The 16,961-nt window shown below is 43.3% G+C and overlaps 1 protein-coding gene across 10 annotated transcripts in view; it reads left to right on the forward strand.

Annotated features, from left to right (window-relative positions):
* MTUS1 (microtubule associated scaffold protein 1) overlaps nucleotides 1-16,961 on the forward strand; it is a 150,806-nt gene that overhangs the window by 113,496 nt on the left and 20,349 nt on the right. For 9 of the 10 annotated variants that reach the window (XM_023517781.1, XM_023517780.1, XM_023517777.1 and 6 more), the window contains 2 exons: nucleotides 2,270-2,484; nucleotides 11,282-11,348. In XM_023517781.1, coding sequence (XP_023373549.1) covers nucleotides 2,270-2,484; nucleotides 11,282-11,348 — 282 coding nt within the window. Of the gene's footprint in view, nucleotides 1-2,269; nucleotides 2,485-10,022; nucleotides 10,259-11,281; nucleotides 11,349-16,961 lie in introns of those variants that run through there. The other variant, XM_023517785.1, reaches the window with a different exon arrangement.

A 16,961-nucleotide genomic window follows, 5' to 3' on the forward strand; every position in this document is an offset into this window, starting at 1 on the left:
TTTGGACAGGGCCGGGTTCAAACCCGCCACCCTCGGTATATGGGGCCGGTGCCCTACCCACTGGGCCACAGGCGCTGCCCATAAATATTTGTTTTTATTTACATGATGTGTTGTTTCCACTCAATCCGCTTTCTGAAATATGTGGGAACAACAGAGCCTCGCGTTAGAGGCCTGGGTTCTGACTTGGGGTATGTCCCATAGAAGCTATGTACACAAGGGCAAGTCCTTTTACATCTGTGATCCTCCCCTTCCCTAGCTAGGGTTCCTGGGAGGATCAAAACAGGCGGAGAGTGAGAACACTCTGAACAGTAAACTGCTGTGTAATTATTATTCTATAGTATGTGACAAACACAATTTCTGAGAAGACTTAGGAAATGACATAAAGGAACGTCGAGCTCAGATATTTGATAAGTGGTCAAAGAGATGATTTTTCATTAATATCGTGACTCTATAACTTCGGGACCTGTAATATTATGACAATATTAACTTGGCTGTTTTCTCCATCTGCTATGGAAGTGGCAATTATTGGTAAGCCACTACTAAAAATTGTTAGTAATAAAGAATAATGGATTAAGTACCTCCCCCTCCTTCTTCTCTTCAAATATTATGAAAACACAATGGATATTTTAGCCATTTTAGGACTGCAAATTATCATGTGTTAATAGAAATATGAGTTGTTTAGCCATCTGATGGCACCACAGAAATAAGAACCTTTTCTCTCGTTTTAACTTAGAGTATATTGAGTGTATTTTGCCATTGGTTCTTGGACCACAAATACTTAGGGTTTTTTGTTAATTTCCTACCCACAAGCACAGTAGTAGTTTGCTTAGAGGAAATAATTACTAATTGCTCAAAAAGCTGACTTCAATTTGTTACCAGAAAATGTGGGTGCCATAGAGAAAGGCTGTTAGAATAAGGAAACACTTATTTTTTTAGTATCCTACTGGGTTTTTCTGAGATTTAGATTTGTTTTGATTATTTGATTTGTTTATTTCCAGAAACTAAGCATTTTATTTTCCATTTTGCCAGTTCTGCTTGATATTTAAAGGGCCTGACGCATTTGGAGTGGTTCCAAAGCTGAACGGTTTTTCATTTACAATAGAGTAATTCCCAGGACGCCACAGCATAGGGAGAGAGTCATCACAGCCTGGCTTCTTCGACGGATTTGGAGTGTTAGCATGTGCTTTTTAAAAAATGTTCAAAACCATTATGACTGCTTGGAGGAATAAAAATACTTTTTATTCCTACAATACTTTTGTTTCACAGAAAATGGATAGCATAGTCAGGCGGATAGTACTCTTAACGATGAACTTGACAACGGGTAAAATGTGAGTAGATTTTCAACATATGTGATGATTTATTAGAGATTAGGAAAGACACGTCTAAATACAAATCTTTGTAATGACCAGGCCATCGCTAGGGAAAGGATGAGGAGTTTGTAGAAAATGTAGGAAGAGGAAAGGACATCTCAAGCCCAATCATTTGTGTTTTTCTTTTTTTTGAAACAGAGTATCACTTTATCACCCTCAGTAGAGTGTCGTGGCCTCACAGCTCACAGCAACCTCCAACTCCTGGCAGGGGTCCTCAAACTTTTTAAACAGGTGGTCAGTTCACTGTCCCTCAGACCTTTGGAGGGCCAGACTATAGTTTTAAAAGGACAGACAGGAGCGGCAAAAACACCCAGCGGGCCGGATAAATGTCCTCTGCGGGCCGCAGTTTGAGGATGCCTGGCTTAGGCAATTCTCTTGCCTCGGCCTCCCGAGTAGCTGGGACCACAGGTACCCACCACAACACCCAGCTGTTTTTGGTTGCAGTTTGACCAGGCTGGGTTTGAACCTCCCACCCTCTGTATATGGGGCCGGCACCCTACCCACTGAGCCACTGGCACCGCTAGTGTTTTTCTTTTCGTACTTGTAACCAGAATACTAGCCACAATCAGGTTTCTCTACTAATTTAACTGGAAAATTAGAGACTACAGAATCATCATCACTTTGTGCACCATTTTTGTGTTTCTGGATTTGCTAACTCTGTTTTGTGTTGAGAATTCTCCGTTCCCTGTAAATCTTTTCAAGTCAGGACTGAAGCCATCGTCCATGCTTCTGAATTCCAGACGTCTAGATTCTGATTAATTCCAGTCCTCGTCCGTGTGCAAGCATAACTGCGTCCCTGTGGCTCATCTGGCTGTCTCTGAATCCAGGCGGTGGTGGTTATAAAAATGAACGTCTCGTATTAATTCCGGTACTCATGCCTGTATTCTTTGCTTTTGCAGTTGAAAAGGGCAGGCAAAAGAATCCCAGAAGTTTATGTATCCAGACACAGACGTCTCCCGATGTGCTGTCCTCGAAAAAAACACTAGAATTGGCTCAATATAAGACAAAATGTGAAACCCAGAGTGGATTTATCCTGCAGCTCAAGCAGCTGCTTTCCTGCGGCAATACCAAGTTTGAAGCCTTGACGGTTGTCATTCAGCGCCTCCTGGCAGAGGTGAGGACGTGTGCCCTGGAAATTGTCTTCCTCACCCAGGTGGGAGGTGGGGAACAGGGGACAGTGTTCAGGCTGGTGTCTTGTGACTGTCTTTAAGTTAACCATTGGGAGGATCAGGTGTAATCTACACAGCTGTGCTTTGGTCAACTCACCTGATCCCTGAGTCTCCAGACATTTAGGGTGGAAATGTTTTCTTGGTTAGAATGACAATAGCAAAAAGATAATTGCCTGTCGCACTCCGGGGCACCTCTACACCTAACCTAGCATTAACATTTATTCCACTTCATTTCTTATCTCACCGCAGGTAGCTTTCCATGCCATACTGGGTCTAATGCTTTGAAACATAGGTTAATTGTATTTAAAGTTTAAAGGTCAAAGAGCGCTACGGAGGTAACTGTTAGAATCATTTGTGGGGATTCTTCCTTAAATTTCCATCCATTCCTAAAATAATCTGTGGTACGAGAACAGCAAAGCAGATTTTATTTATTCTTTTGCTTTTCTCTGATAATCTACCGGGAAGATTCAGGAGCTGGTTAAAAATTCATTGAGAAAACCAGGTTTTATATGAACATATGTTATTGACATCACGACAAAAACTCTAATGATCTGAGGGGGAAACTGGGATGAGAACATAACTTCAGCTCTTTAGATATTAATATTTTTTTTTTCGCAGTTGTTTTAAAGATGGATAGAAATAATGTCTCAGGCTTGGCCCCAGGGCCAGGGCGCCAGCCACATACCCTGGAGCTGGCGGGTTCAACCGCAGCCCGGGCCGCCAAACAACAATGACAACTACAACCAAAAATAGCCAAGCGTTGTGGTGGGCACCTGTACTCCCAGCTCCTTGAGAGAGGGGAGCAAGAGAATCGCTTAAGCCTAGGAGTTTGGGGTTGCTGTGAGCTGTGATGCCACAGCACTCTACCAAGGGTGACACAGTGAGACTCTGTCTCAAAAAAAAAGAAATGATGTCTCAAAAGAAAAATCTGTACCATTTGGTTGTTGTATGGTTCAGTTCCGTCCAGCAAACTTATGCTGATTTCATACAAAGCCCACTGTGATGTAGTTGCCTCTTTAAGGAGGGGACAGAGGTGAATGAGAAACTTGATTTTCACCTTTGAGGAGCCACCAGGCTAGGAGACAGATGAATGTTTGAATATTTTAAAGCTTTGTCTATGTATTTTTCGAAGAGGAGATGGAGACATTTACTTAGTTTCTTAGTTACGGTAGTATACAGTAGTTTTTTTAATTTCTCTTTTAAAAGGAAAGAAACTCGAGAGTTTTCTTATTTAAGTTTGTTCAATAACCAAGTTAGCTAATTTGGGAAACCACGGAATATCAAATGTAGGGAACAGTTAGCTTTTCTATTTAGAGATAAACTGATTATTTTATCTTATCCCATCCAGCCTAACAGCCCCATCTCCAGCTCTTCCTCTCGAGATCACTTATCACGTCCTGTGAGCGCTCAGCCACAGCGTGCCTCCCCTCCCCATCTTTGCCACTCCCACTGAGGCCATCCTCTGTTCAGACCCTGGATGGCTGTCCTCTAGATTATGATAGCAACTGTTGAACCAGTCTCCAGGCTTGGCTTCTTCTTACTATAACCCATCCCAGGAACTGCTAGCAGCTTTTTTTCTCAAACCATTCCATCTGTTGATTAAAACCTGTGGTTCTCCGTTACCTACAACTACCTTGTTTCCCCGAAAATAAGACACTGTCTTATATTTATTTTTTCTTAAGAAGACACACTAGGGCTTATTTTCAGGGGATGTCTTATAAAAGGTATTCCAGTCTTCCTTACCACTCTGTGCCGAAATGCATGGTGTGGCTATGCAGTGTATCTGGTCTTATTATCACGTCCATCACTAGGTCTTATTATCACGTCCATCACTAGGTCTTATTATCAGGGTAGGACTTATATTTAACAAATGCATAGAAATCCTGCTAGGGCTTATTTTGGGGGTAGGTCTTATGTTCGGGGAAACACAGTAACTAATCTGTTCAATATGGTGGCCATTCTGTGGCCACTGAGCCTTCCAAGTGTGATCAGTCTGGATTCACAAGTGCAACAGGTGTACAGCATACATAAACTTTAAAATGAGGACAAAAATGTAAAATACCTCAATTTTTTTTTCCTGAGACAGAGTTTCAATCTGTCATCCTGGGTAGAGTGCCATGGCATCACAGCTCACAGCAACCTCAAACTCTTGGGTGTAAGCGATTCTCTTACCTCAGCCTCCCAAGTAGCTGGGACTGTAGGCACCTGCCACAACACCTGGCTAAAATATCTCAATTTTTATATTGACACATTGAAATGGCATTGTTTTGTATATATTTATGTTAAATAAAATATCTTATTAAAATTAACTTCATCTTCTTAAACTTTTTTCAGTGTGGCTACTAGGAAATTCAAAATTGCCGGCTCGGCACCTATGACTCAAGTGGCTAAGGCGCCAGCCACATACACCTAAGGTGGCGGGTTCAAATCCAGCCTGGGCCTGCCAAACAACAATGACAGCTGCAACCAAAAATATATATATATGTATAGCTGGGCATTGTGGCGGGTGCCTGTGATCCCAGCTACTTGGGAGGCTGAGGCAGGAGACTCGCTTGAGCCCAGGAATTGGAGGTTGCTGTGAGCTGTGATGCCAAGCACTCTACCCAGGGGGACAGCTTGAGGCTCTGTCTCAAAAAAAAAAAAAAAAAAAAAAAAAGAAAAAGAAAATTGCCTCCATGAGTTACATTATGTTTCTTCGGAAGAAACAAACATATATAACTTGGGCTCTAAAGCTTTCTTGGATTGGGCTCTCCCACCACCCAGACGCTCCAGCTGGGTGTTAAAGGGGTGAAAGAGAAGCCAGAGGAACTTAAGATTTGTTGAATATTTACTAGTGCAAGATAGTCTTGCTCACCTTATTGAATCCTCAGCAAAAACCACAATGAGTTGGAATTTAGAAATAAGAAAATGGAGGCAGAGACTGGTGACTTGCGAGGAGAAAATGTGCTTTCCCTTTATTTTATAGCTAGCAAATATTTACTGATTGCCTAATGTGTACTGGGTGCTGTTATAAAAGAGGTGGAAAGGAAAGATTCAAGGAAGAGGAAAGGTAAGCAATTAAAAAAACTTCCCTTGACCCTTTAGTTTTCTCATAATACCCATTGCAGTAGTACATGTATATAAGCACATGCGTGTTGTAAGTTTGTATTTTCGTATATGTATCTTGTTATTGCTAATCATTTCTAAATGGTTTTGCAGCATTGCATTTTGGGTAAAATGACTGATTATATAGGGCGTCCTCGGACTGTCACTTGTCCTCTTGTTACGAATCTGTTTAATAACTACAGCTTTCCCCCTTCAGTGGTGGCCATATTTCATTACATAGCAAAAGTTCGAATAAATGCCTTGTGTGTCTATGAACCAACATCCTATTCTCAGGACACACCCATGTTAGTTTTAGTTTTCGAATTCTGGATTTATCCGTGCATAATTGGACAGTATTTTGTGAAGACAGACTAAGAGAATGACAATGTTGATGGTAGTGATCTCAGCTTCTTCATAAAAGGGGTGGGTTTCTGAGTAAGCCTGAACAGGACCCAGGTCACCCTCCAAACCTCTAATTCTCTCTCTTTTTTTTTTTTTTTTTGAGACAACATAGTCTTACTTTGTCACCCTCGGTAGAGTGCCGTAGTATCATAGCTCATGGTAACCTCAAACTCTTGGGCTTAAGCAATTCTCTTGCCTCCCCCTCCCAAGTAGCTGGGACTACAGGCACCCGCCACAATGCCTGGCTATTTTTTTGAGACGGGGTCTCACTCTTGCTCAGGCTGGTCTCAAACCTGTGAGCTCAGGCAGTCCTCCCGTCTCAGCCTCCCCTGTGCTGGGATTGCAGGTATGAGCCACTGCGCTTGGCCCCAAACCTCTTATTCTTTAAAATGCCTCCAGATCTTTTTTTGCAAGTGAAATCTAACCTAAAGTTAGATCTGACCTGTACAAAGGTGGGTTTTGAATGACACCAGCGGTCTACTGTAAGTAAAATTGTTTTATTTATTTATTTTTTGAGACAGTCTCACTATGTCGCTCTCAGTAGAGTGCCATATCATCATAGCTCACAGCAACCTCAAACTCTTAAGCCATTCTCTTGCCTCAGCCTCCCAAGCAGCTGGGAACACAGGCACCCACCACACTGGTTTTTTGGTTGAGTTGTCATTGTTGTTCAGCAGGCTGGGGTTGGACTCGAACCCACAGCCTTGGTGTATGTGACCAGCACCCTATTCACTGAGCTATGGGCGCCAAGCCTATTAGTAAAATTGTTGCAATGAAAAAAAATGTAAGGGCACTGAGCACCTCCTTGTGGGGTAGGTGATGGGGAGAAGGTCGGGCCCAGCGCATGTCTGTGCTGTCTGATGCAGCTCTTTTCTGCAACAGTGCCTATGCAGTTATGCTGCTCAGATGCTAGCAAAATTCAGGCACACTGCATTTTGGATGACAGCCAGAGACTAAGGGCCTGTGTCCCAGAGACTCCTAATTCAATTATGGTGAATCCAGTTGTTTTTTCTTCCTTGGAGCACTGCAGATATTTAATGCACGAGTATAAAATCATCTTTCTATCCTGATTCCCACCTTTCTGTTATTTCATACTGTGTGGAATTCTGCATGTTGTATTGCACAGAGAATTAAATAAACATGGTATGTGGACTGTTAAGACTTTATTATCTAAGACAGAAACACTGATCTAGGAGCAGCTGATTAAAAAAATTAAATCAGTATCTAAGTGAGATGGTGCGTTTTATCCTCTACAAGTAAAGGGTAAGTATCCATAGAGAGCAAGTTAGCAGGGAGAATCGGGCAGGAACGAACGCTCAGCATGTGTCTCTTGCGGTCTGGGCATTACGACCAGCATTTTTCATATTTAAAGCCTTAGTTTTTTTCTCCTGTACTGGTTCCCCTCCAGTGAGGTCATCTGCTTTGATAGCTAACCAAAGAATTAGGTCCAGACGTTTTAATTCTACTGAGGTCCCAAGCTCCTTGAAGGCAGGGACTGTGTCTTAAATTTCTTCTGTATTTTTCATAGCATCTACTTTGAAAAAATATTTGGTTAATTGGGACTGAGTAACAAGTTTCCAACCAACCCAGAAGCATCAACGTCCTTTGTAGGCATCTGGGGGAAGGGATGGCGTCCACGATTGACAGTGAGCCTTCCCAGAAGGTTTATATGGTGGGTCAGTAAAGAAAGCCAGACATTCCAGAGGAGGTGGCATTGACAAGCGTGTGGAGGTGACAAATGCAGGGCACATGTGACTTGGACAGAAGGGAGGCCAGGAGTCTTAAACAAGAGCTGGCTGATTCAGGTCCATGGAACATCCAGTGAAGTGTTTTTTTGTTTTTTTTTCATAATGGGCTCAGTGAGAAGCTCTTTTTGAGCAAGAGATTCTATACAAAAAATATGGTAAGGTGGCTCAGGCCTGTCATCTTAGTACTCTGGGGAGCCAAGGCAGGAAGATCACCTGAGGCCAGGATTTCAAGACCAGCCTGGGCAACATAGTGAGACCTCATCTCTACCAAAAAAAAAAAAGCTGGGCCTAGTGGTATGTGCCTATTGTACTTCCAACTACTGGGAGGCTGAGACAGGAGCATCACTTTGAGCCCAAGAGGTAGAGATTGCAGGGAGCTAAGGGGAGGGGGGGGCATTGCACTCCAGTCTGGGTGACAGGGTGAGACTCTGTCTCAAAAAATGTTAAGAACAATTCTATTTTAAAGAATATGGAGTAATGGCTCGACACCTGTAGCTCAGCAGCTAGGGTGCCAACCACATAAATCAAAAAATAGCCAGGCATTGTGGCAAGCAACTGTAGTCCCAGCTACTTGGGAGGCTGAGGCAAGAGAATCGCTTAAGCCCAAGAGTTTGAGGTTGCTGTGAGCTGTGACGCCACAGCACTTTACCAAGGGTGACAAAATTAGACTTTGTTTAAAAAAAAAAAAAAAAAAAAAGAATATGGAGTAATGACCTTTTTAGCCTCTGAAAGGTAAAGAGATGCTTTCCTTGGTCCGGGAGTCTGTTGGCACAGATCAGGACCAGAGTGGGGGTCACACTATAGGAGCATGAAGTTGATTCAGACATGTGATGAAGGGAGGACGGGCTGACCGCTGACTTCTCATTTAGACAGAGAATAAGAGAAGACCCCAAGGTTTTCCTGTTGCTACAACTCCCAGAGGTGGGAAGATGTCAGTAGCTTCTGAGGTATTGAGGACAGAATGGTTGAGTGCCTTGGGGTTTGGGGAAACATCTCCATTTGGACTGAAGTTCCCTGTCCCCAACACTCTTTTAATAAAAAGAATACCCCCTGGGATATGTTTGTGATAGAACATAATGGGGTTCATTAAATTATTCTTTAAAATTATACCATCTAATTTTTGGATTTTTTTTTTCCTCTTCCCTTTAGTTTTCATACATTTGAAAAGTGATTTAATTTTCTTTTCTCTCTTCCTCCTGTTAGCAACTTGGCTACTCCTGGAAAGAGAATTCTAAGTAAATGCACCAAGTAGGTTTCAGAATTTCCTGTGGGTATTTAGTAAAGACGTCATCTGGTTTTCCTGATCAAATTTTCTGATGTTTACTTGACGTAGGTTACTAAATGGATGAAATTAAGGCTTAAATTTGAGATAAGAGAAGCATTCATATTTTTTCCCTTTTATTATGAACCAGGCTGATTTTCCTCAAACTTTAATTTCTACCTTAGAAAACCAATGACTTATTAATTTTCAGAACTGAAGACTTCACTAATACCGCTGATTACCACTGTGTATTTATTTTTATTTTATTTTCATTGTTTGGGATTCATTGAGGGTACAAAGAATTAGGTTATACTAATTGCATTTGTTAGATAAAGTGCCACTAATAATTGTGTTCTGCCTTAATATCACTTTTTAAAAACAAGCGTTTAGGATACCATTGAGGCCAAAAGGTATTCGGTGAAAAAGTGTTCCTTAAATTCCCGTCACTGTTAACTGTCCCCACCACAGTGCTGGTGTTCAGCGTTCACTTTTTTGGCTCTTAATTAATACAGAGTAAAAGTTAAAGCCATATATGATGTCTGATTCTCAAACCAGCACTTCAGACATTTTTTAGTAAAATACCCATGGACCAGGTTTTATACAAATTAAATTTTGAGGGAAACACCATTCATTTCGTAACGTCATTTAAATTTCTAAGTCACAGTCACCCCCTTCCATTGTCCGTCACCTCGTTTATAACCTCATTTGGTATATGGGTTTTGAAGAACAAGTTTCCCTTTTCTGTTATTAAGTGTAATAATCTAATGACCTCAATTAGAGAGGGGAGTGGAAGGGCTCCCTGAAAATAACTCCATTATCCATGCAGAGAGGGTCAGTGGTTCTTTCCACCATTCCAGCTGATATTTAACTAAGTGGCAATCGATCAGTCTAATGTCTGGCTCTCGTTTTTCATAAATGAAGGGCTGTGGCTTTAAGTAATCACAGGCTGCCTGTGCCAAAAGGCAGAAGCTGCAGTATCAGCTTCTGTGGGAGAGAGGAGTCTGAGGCTTACGGTAACCTGCAGGACGTGAAGTCAGGCTGCCCGCGGGCCAATGGCGCACCTCCTGCTGGAGCTTTGAATGTAGACAGACCCGACTGGTGGGTGGCGTGGCCACCTGTGCACTTCTCGGGGAGTGGGGGGGCGGGGGAGTTGGAGACAGAAGCTGGAGAATGGGCTGCTCTGGCAGCAAAATGTGCCTCTATCCTCCCTGTGCAGCAACAAGGGTAATTCGTATTTGTTTATGGTGCTTTTCTGGAAGAGTGTCAGGGGCTACTGCAGAGGTTGTTGTGGAATCGGGGGGAAATGCTTCGAATGACAAGCAACTCTTGCTGCAAAAGCCGGGTCTCATGATCTCCGCGCTACTGTGGTCAAGATGCGGTGAGACTCCGGGGGATCCCGTGAGGGCAGGTTTCAGAGAGCTTTCAAATGTTCTTCATTTTCCTTAGTTACACCCTGGCGCTGGGAAATCTACTTTTAAAGGAACTGTGTCTGGTTACTGTATTTGTATGAGTGTGTTCGATAGTGGCTGCTATGAGTTACTGGCAACTTGAAAACTATGCCTTATGGGGGGGTTCATAATTGCTTTTTTTGAGACTAAATAAACAGCTACCCCAGGGTTTCTTGGGTTTGTTTCTCTCAACATCTGTTTAAACTTAGAGCTGATTCAAAGTACCATGATCTTCAGAAAAGCGTGTGTGGCTGAATAAAATTAAGTTTGTCTTGAAAAGATCATCTTTCTGCTTAGCTTTATAACGAACTTTTTGTCTTTTAGAAGTGAAAGGGCTGGCCTTGTAACAAAAGTTTTTTATTTGCGATTATAGGACAAAGTACATATAAGTGCCTATGTTTAGGACATTAAATATTTATCTTAAACTGATTAGGTCTTTACTGCCCTTGGAGTAGGAGAACAGAAAGCATTATGTCTTAAGTGTGGCATGCATTAGCTGCAAGGGGCTATGGCTCAGCAGGGGAGCATGGGCTCAAAGTCAATATTTTTTAATGGGCCATTCACTGCCTCAAATGAAAGTTTCACTGGGACCTGCGAAAATACAGATTTTTGAAACAATGAATGGCCTTAACAACTGAAGTGGACAACTGTGTTTTTTTAAACAACACAAATTGTTAGCCTAAATGATTTGTATCTTGGCTTCTCAATCCTGGGACTTGTTTTGCCAGCGATAACAGACAACCTTACTGAAAGGGGCCCTCTTGATAATCATGAGTAACTTGATGTGTGTTTTCTGCAGCGGGAGGAAGCACTGAAACAACAGAAGACCCTATCTCAAGAGCTCCTGAACCTCCGGGGAGAACTAGGTAAGAGGTTTTTGGTTTGGGGGAAAGGGAAGGGTTCTTTGTTTTGTGTTGTTTGCTTTGTCAAATTTTACAGGACGAGGGGAAAATCAGGGAAACTTGGTTTTCCCATCTGTACTGTGGCTGGTGTCGCATGCCCGGGCCTGCTGGCTCTCACACTCCAGTTATCTGTGCAAACACTTAACTGTGGACATTTCTTTTGAATCTTGGCAGCTTGACCTCCAGTTCACAGAATTCCTGGCACTGATCTGACTAAGCCCAGCAGAGCTGCTGATGACCAAAACATTTCTCTTGCTCAAGAGAGGTGCACAGGGTGATTTTTGTAATTACATGAATTCCTACTAAATAATTTTTCTTTTTCTAGACCACTTTTCATATTAAGAGTAGTGAGAAAATTTCCTCTCCAATAACCATCATTACATGATACTTCCAAGGGATGGTTTGTGAGTCTAAAGTTGAAAGGATGCTACCTATTAGGACAGCCTGTCTGGGGAAAAAAAAAAAAAGGCATATTCTATTCAAATCCTCCCAGGTGGATGGGGCTGATGGTGAAGATCCTCTCAGCTCCACAGAGGCCATGTGTCTGTGGTACCCACCACACAGCCTGGCTGTTGTCGGGCTGAAGTCTTGATTCCTGTTTCTCTGGGGAGTCCTTGGGGTTCGTGGCACAGAGACAACACCCCCCCCACACACACACACACACTGCCTCTACCATGTGGGAGTGAACTGACTGCCTTGTGGTCCCCCTGTCTGCCCCAGGCTCCTCAAACCTAGAGCAGTGGTTCTCAACCTTCTAATGCCGCGGCCCTTTAATACAGTTCCTGTAGGTCGAGACCCACAGGTTGAGAACCGCTGGCCTAGAGAATCAGCTTCTGCAGATCCAGAGTTGTTCTTTGCAGTGTTCTGTGTGGGCTGGCCGTCTCCACTTAGTCTGCCTAGCTTAGCTGCGTGTGTAATGCAGAGGGAGCAGCCGGAGAAGCAAACTGTGGACATCTAGTTCTAGTTCTAAGCTGTTCATATTTCTCTTGGACGAGAGCAGAGTTTAAACACTGCCAATCTCATTCGCCGGACTTGAGCCCTCTGTTTTCTCACCCCTGCCCCTAAAAATCGAAGCGCAGAGAGGGTGGGCTGGGGCCTTTCTCTCTGCACCCCTCTGCTCTTGGCCTCCTCCTGGCAGGCGAGGCCAAACTCTGAATACCAAGCCCAGACATCAGTCCTGACCTTGTTTTAGACCCTGAAGGACTCTTTTATGGAAAAGTAATTTTAAGGCAGATGAAACTGCAGGACCCCAAAGACTTGGAGAGTTCTAGTGAAAGTTCAAGGAAACCCCCCTAAGGGAGGCAGCCGCAGCTCTCAGAGACTTTTAAGGCTTTATGCCATATCACTTAACGTGACTGCTGCCCTTTTGATGACCTAAATGACCAACCTAATTTGCTTTTTTGCTTGTGCCTTAAATAACGTACCAGATGTAGAGTGGGAAGACCAGGAAAGAGGACTTGTGTGTGTGTCAGAGCTCGTAATAGCCCGGTGGAGGGGGAAGTGAGCTTGCCTCATGGTTCACGTTTCAGCCTCTCTCCCCAGACAAGGCAGAAATGGGGAGACGGAAACACTGCACTCATTCACTCGGCTTGAATGGGGGATCCTCTGTTGACATTTGAGTGGACAGCACCATTCAGGGCCCAGATGCTCGGCACTTCCAGTGAGACAGCCTGGCAGGAAATAGCCATAGCAGTTTGTACCTGCTGTCCCCTTCCCGTGTGTGATAAGGTGCCCTGGCCTGCTGCCGTCCCAGTGTCGGGATGCCACGGTTGGCTTGTCCATATGGGTCAGTCACCCAGCACTGTTAGGGACTGTTTCATCACTGCTCTTAAATCAGGCGGAGTTGCTCTGGTGACATTAGAAAGCATTTCGGGAAGGGTTTGGGGTCTGTCAGTGGAGAGAAACAAAACCAACCATACGATCCCTTCTGATGCCGCAGCCCGGGGAGAAGGCGCTCGGAGTTGCCAGCTGGATCGCTAGTTTTATTTAGCATTGGCCAAGATGGAAAAAGACAGGTTTACACGGCGAAGGTGAAAACTCCATTTTAAACATTGAGGTGGCAGAGCCACAGAGTTAGGACTGTGTTGTCACACTGCTGAGGTTCTCATCTTTGGTACCTGGATGACCCAGAACGGGTCCCTTCTCATGTCCTCTGTCCCGGTTTCATCATCTGTAAAATGGCAGTACTTGTCTGCCCCCAAGGGTGGCACCAAGTGTTTCCTGCTGCTAAATGACAGGTACTTAGATGTACGGAGTCGTACGGCTGTGTAGTAATGAACCACACTGGCTGTTTTATGAAGACGTAAACTACCTATAGACAGGTACGGTAATTAGCCTATTATTAGAAGTCCCTGAGGCCAGGCTCTGGGTGCCCACACGGAAGACAGACTCACCAGCCCTGTGTGGGCACAGTAGAGTTGGGTGTGTGCGGCCAGTAGTCCAGGGTTCTGTCCATCCACACCTACTTACAAGTCACCTAACTTCCTTGAATACAGTTATTTCACTGGCAGTAGGAAGTCACTATGTACTTTGCTGGGTGGTTGTGGGACTTAAATAGTATTATATATCAGCGGTCCCCAACCTTTTTGGCACCAGGGACCAGTTTCTTGGAAGACAGTTTTTCCATGGACCAGGGAAGGGGAGCGGCTGTAAATATAAATGAAGCCTTGCTCCCTCACCCACCACTCACCTCCTGCTGTGGGGCCTGGCTCCTGATAGGCTGTGGACAGGTACCAGTCGCCGGCCCGGGGGTGAGGGATCAAAGCTATATACGAAACAGTGCCAACATGCCTGGCTCATCACAGGTGACCGAAGAAGAGAGCTGCCACCGTCACCATCTCATCATAGTGTCCCCCCAAAACCTCTAAGATTAATGGTGGGGGAGGGGTCTTTCATGTCACTTTCCTACTGGGCAATTTTTCTCTTATCTTTTCTATGAAAATTGAGACAAGGTTCGCAAACTGCTAAAAACTATGAAGGCTAAAGGACAGTTCATAAACTCGGGAGCACTGAAACTCAAGCACAGTCTGTGCTTTTGACCTTCAGACTCACAGCCTTCATTTGTCCCCATCATCAACTGACTTTCCCATCATCGTCACACTCGTACTCTGACCAGTGTCCTCAGTGCTGAGTGCAGACAGCCTGTCTCTGCCATCACAGTCACGGGTGACTCACACCTGTGATCCTGCCACTCTGGGAGGCCCAGGTGGGTAGATTGCTTGAGCTCAGGAGTCCAAGACCAGCCTGAGCAAGAGCAAGACCTTGTCTCTACTAGAAATAGAAAAACTGAGGCAAGAAGATCGCTTGAGCCCAAGAGTTGAGGTTGCTGTGAGCTGTGATGATGCCACGGCACTCTACCCAGGGCAACAGCTTGAGACTCTGTCTCGAAAAACAAACAAACAAACCTCAGTCTCCTCAGAACACAGAGCATGAGGGTCTCCTGGTTCCAGGGATCCCTGGACAGTTTACATTGATGAGCTTGTATTTTCCTATTGTCTTCAGATAGTAAAATCCTTAATTGTAGGGATACTTTCTTTCCTGCTTCCTATGGAGGGGGAAATAGAATATGCTTTTTGTTATTGTGAGTAAATGATAAATATTTATGGGCACTTGAAGTTTTGAAGCTTCTTTTTATTTAAGAACAGTGTATAAAAGTTGAAAATTTTTAAGTGAGAAGAACACAGCCTGTAGCTCCACCCTGAGCTATGGGAGCCACCAGTACTCTGTGGGTTTTATGACAAACGATTTAAAAAGAATATTTCTGTCTTTAGGAATGGATAATAATAAACAGTGAGCTCTGCTTTCCTTGGGAACGTTTTATATTATGTCTAACAGTCCCAGTTAATCAGCAGATCATTTGAAAGTATCAGCCTTTGAAAAGATTGCGGTTAAATTGAATGGTCTAGATCCACAGCGAACATTTTGCCTCTAGGATATGGGGTAAATATGTCATTTTGAGTCTCTTTAGAGTTGTGCTGAATAAAAACTGGCACGAGAGAAAGCCATCAGTATTATTTGGGGGTTCCTGTTGCTTTTCATTAACGGTAGTCCTTAGAATCACGTTTTTCATCTAAGTTAATGAGGCGAAGGTATTTTGTATTTCAAAATTATGATTTAGCCATCACAATAAACAGCTAACCTATATCTTTTTATATATTGGTCCTGATGATTTCTATTTCATGAAGCAAATGAGATTTTAATCCTTAATTCACTAAACATGCCTGGCATTCCCGTAAGAATTAGCTAAAGGACTAGTTGATTTTGCTGTTTATGTGTAAAAATTATGACCTGGGTGTAGCAGTAACATGTACTGGCTGCCTACTCATTTCTCATTTTGCCCTTTATTTAGAGAGAAAGAAGGAGAAAAAAAAGAGAAAGAAAGAAATTGAGGTTCAGAAGTTAAGTAACAATTCCTAAGGCCAAACAGCTAGAAAGCAGAGAGCTCAAATAAGAAGCCCAGATGGCTAGACTAAAAAAATTGTGATAATATCACAGCAGGGAAGGCTTGATGAAACTATTTGAAAGGTTATCCAATTATTTGAAATTAACCCTAGTTTTTATTGAGAGCTACTTCTGAAATATTTTTCTTCTGATCAAGGGTTTAAGAAATAGTGTTTAATTAAAATATGTCTTATCTACTAAGGGAAAGTAACTTGCAAAAAAAAGGATATTGCTAAAAGGAGTATACAGCTTGTCTAATCAACACTTAACTGGTGTCTATGAACTTCAGACTACCTGACACCTTATGGAATGTGTTAATTTTCTCATCTCCCCTATTTTGTCTACAGTTTTGGTTTAGCAAGGCTGTGTCTTTAAAGTGACTTAAAAACTCCTCACTTTTGAGCTGTAGAATTCCAGAAGTGAGGCTTGGCGCCCGTAGCACAGTGGTTATGGTGCCAGCCACATACACTGAGGCTGGCGGGTTCAAACCCGCCTGGGCCAGATAAAGAACAGTGTCAACTGAAACAACAACAATAAATAGCCAGGCGTTGTGGCAGGCACCTGTACTTCTAGCTACTTAGGAGGCTGAGGCAAGAGAATTGCTTAAGCCCAAGAGTTTGAGGTTGCTGTGAGCAGTGACACCATGGCACTCTACCAAGGGTGACATAGTGAGACTGTCTCAAAAAGAAAAAAAAAAAAAGAATTCCAGAAGTGATTTTTTTTTAAGTAGGCTCTAAGGAAAAATCTGTTAATATAATGAAAACCAACTGTACACAACAACAGAGCTATTTATCTTGCAAACAGAGTTCAACCTCAGACTCAGCTCATTCTTTTCCTATCTGCCCCTATCCTAAATTTGGACTTTGGCCAAGGGGGCGGGGTGGGTATCTGCTTTCATAAACCCATTGAGTGTCCTGCCTTGTCCTGTGCATTGTTCTAAGTTCAGACTCTCAGTGGTTTTTTTGTTTGTTTGTTTTCTTACTCTGTCCCCTTGGGTAGAGAGCTGTGGCCTCATAGCTCACAGCAACCTCAAATTCTTGGGCTTGAGCAATTCTCTTGCCTCTGCCTCTTGAGTAAGCTGGGACTACAGGTGCCTGCCACAACACCTGGCTAGTTTTCTTTTTTTTTTTTTTTTTT

Source organism: Otolemur garnettii, unplaced genomic scaffold (genome assembly GCF_000181295.1).
Source record: "Otolemur garnettii isolate 467f Iridium unplaced genomic scaffold, OtoGar3 scaffold00121, whole genome shotgun sequence".
Taxonomy (NCBI): domain Eukaryota; kingdom Metazoa; phylum Chordata; class Mammalia; order Primates; family Galagidae; genus Otolemur; species Otolemur garnettii.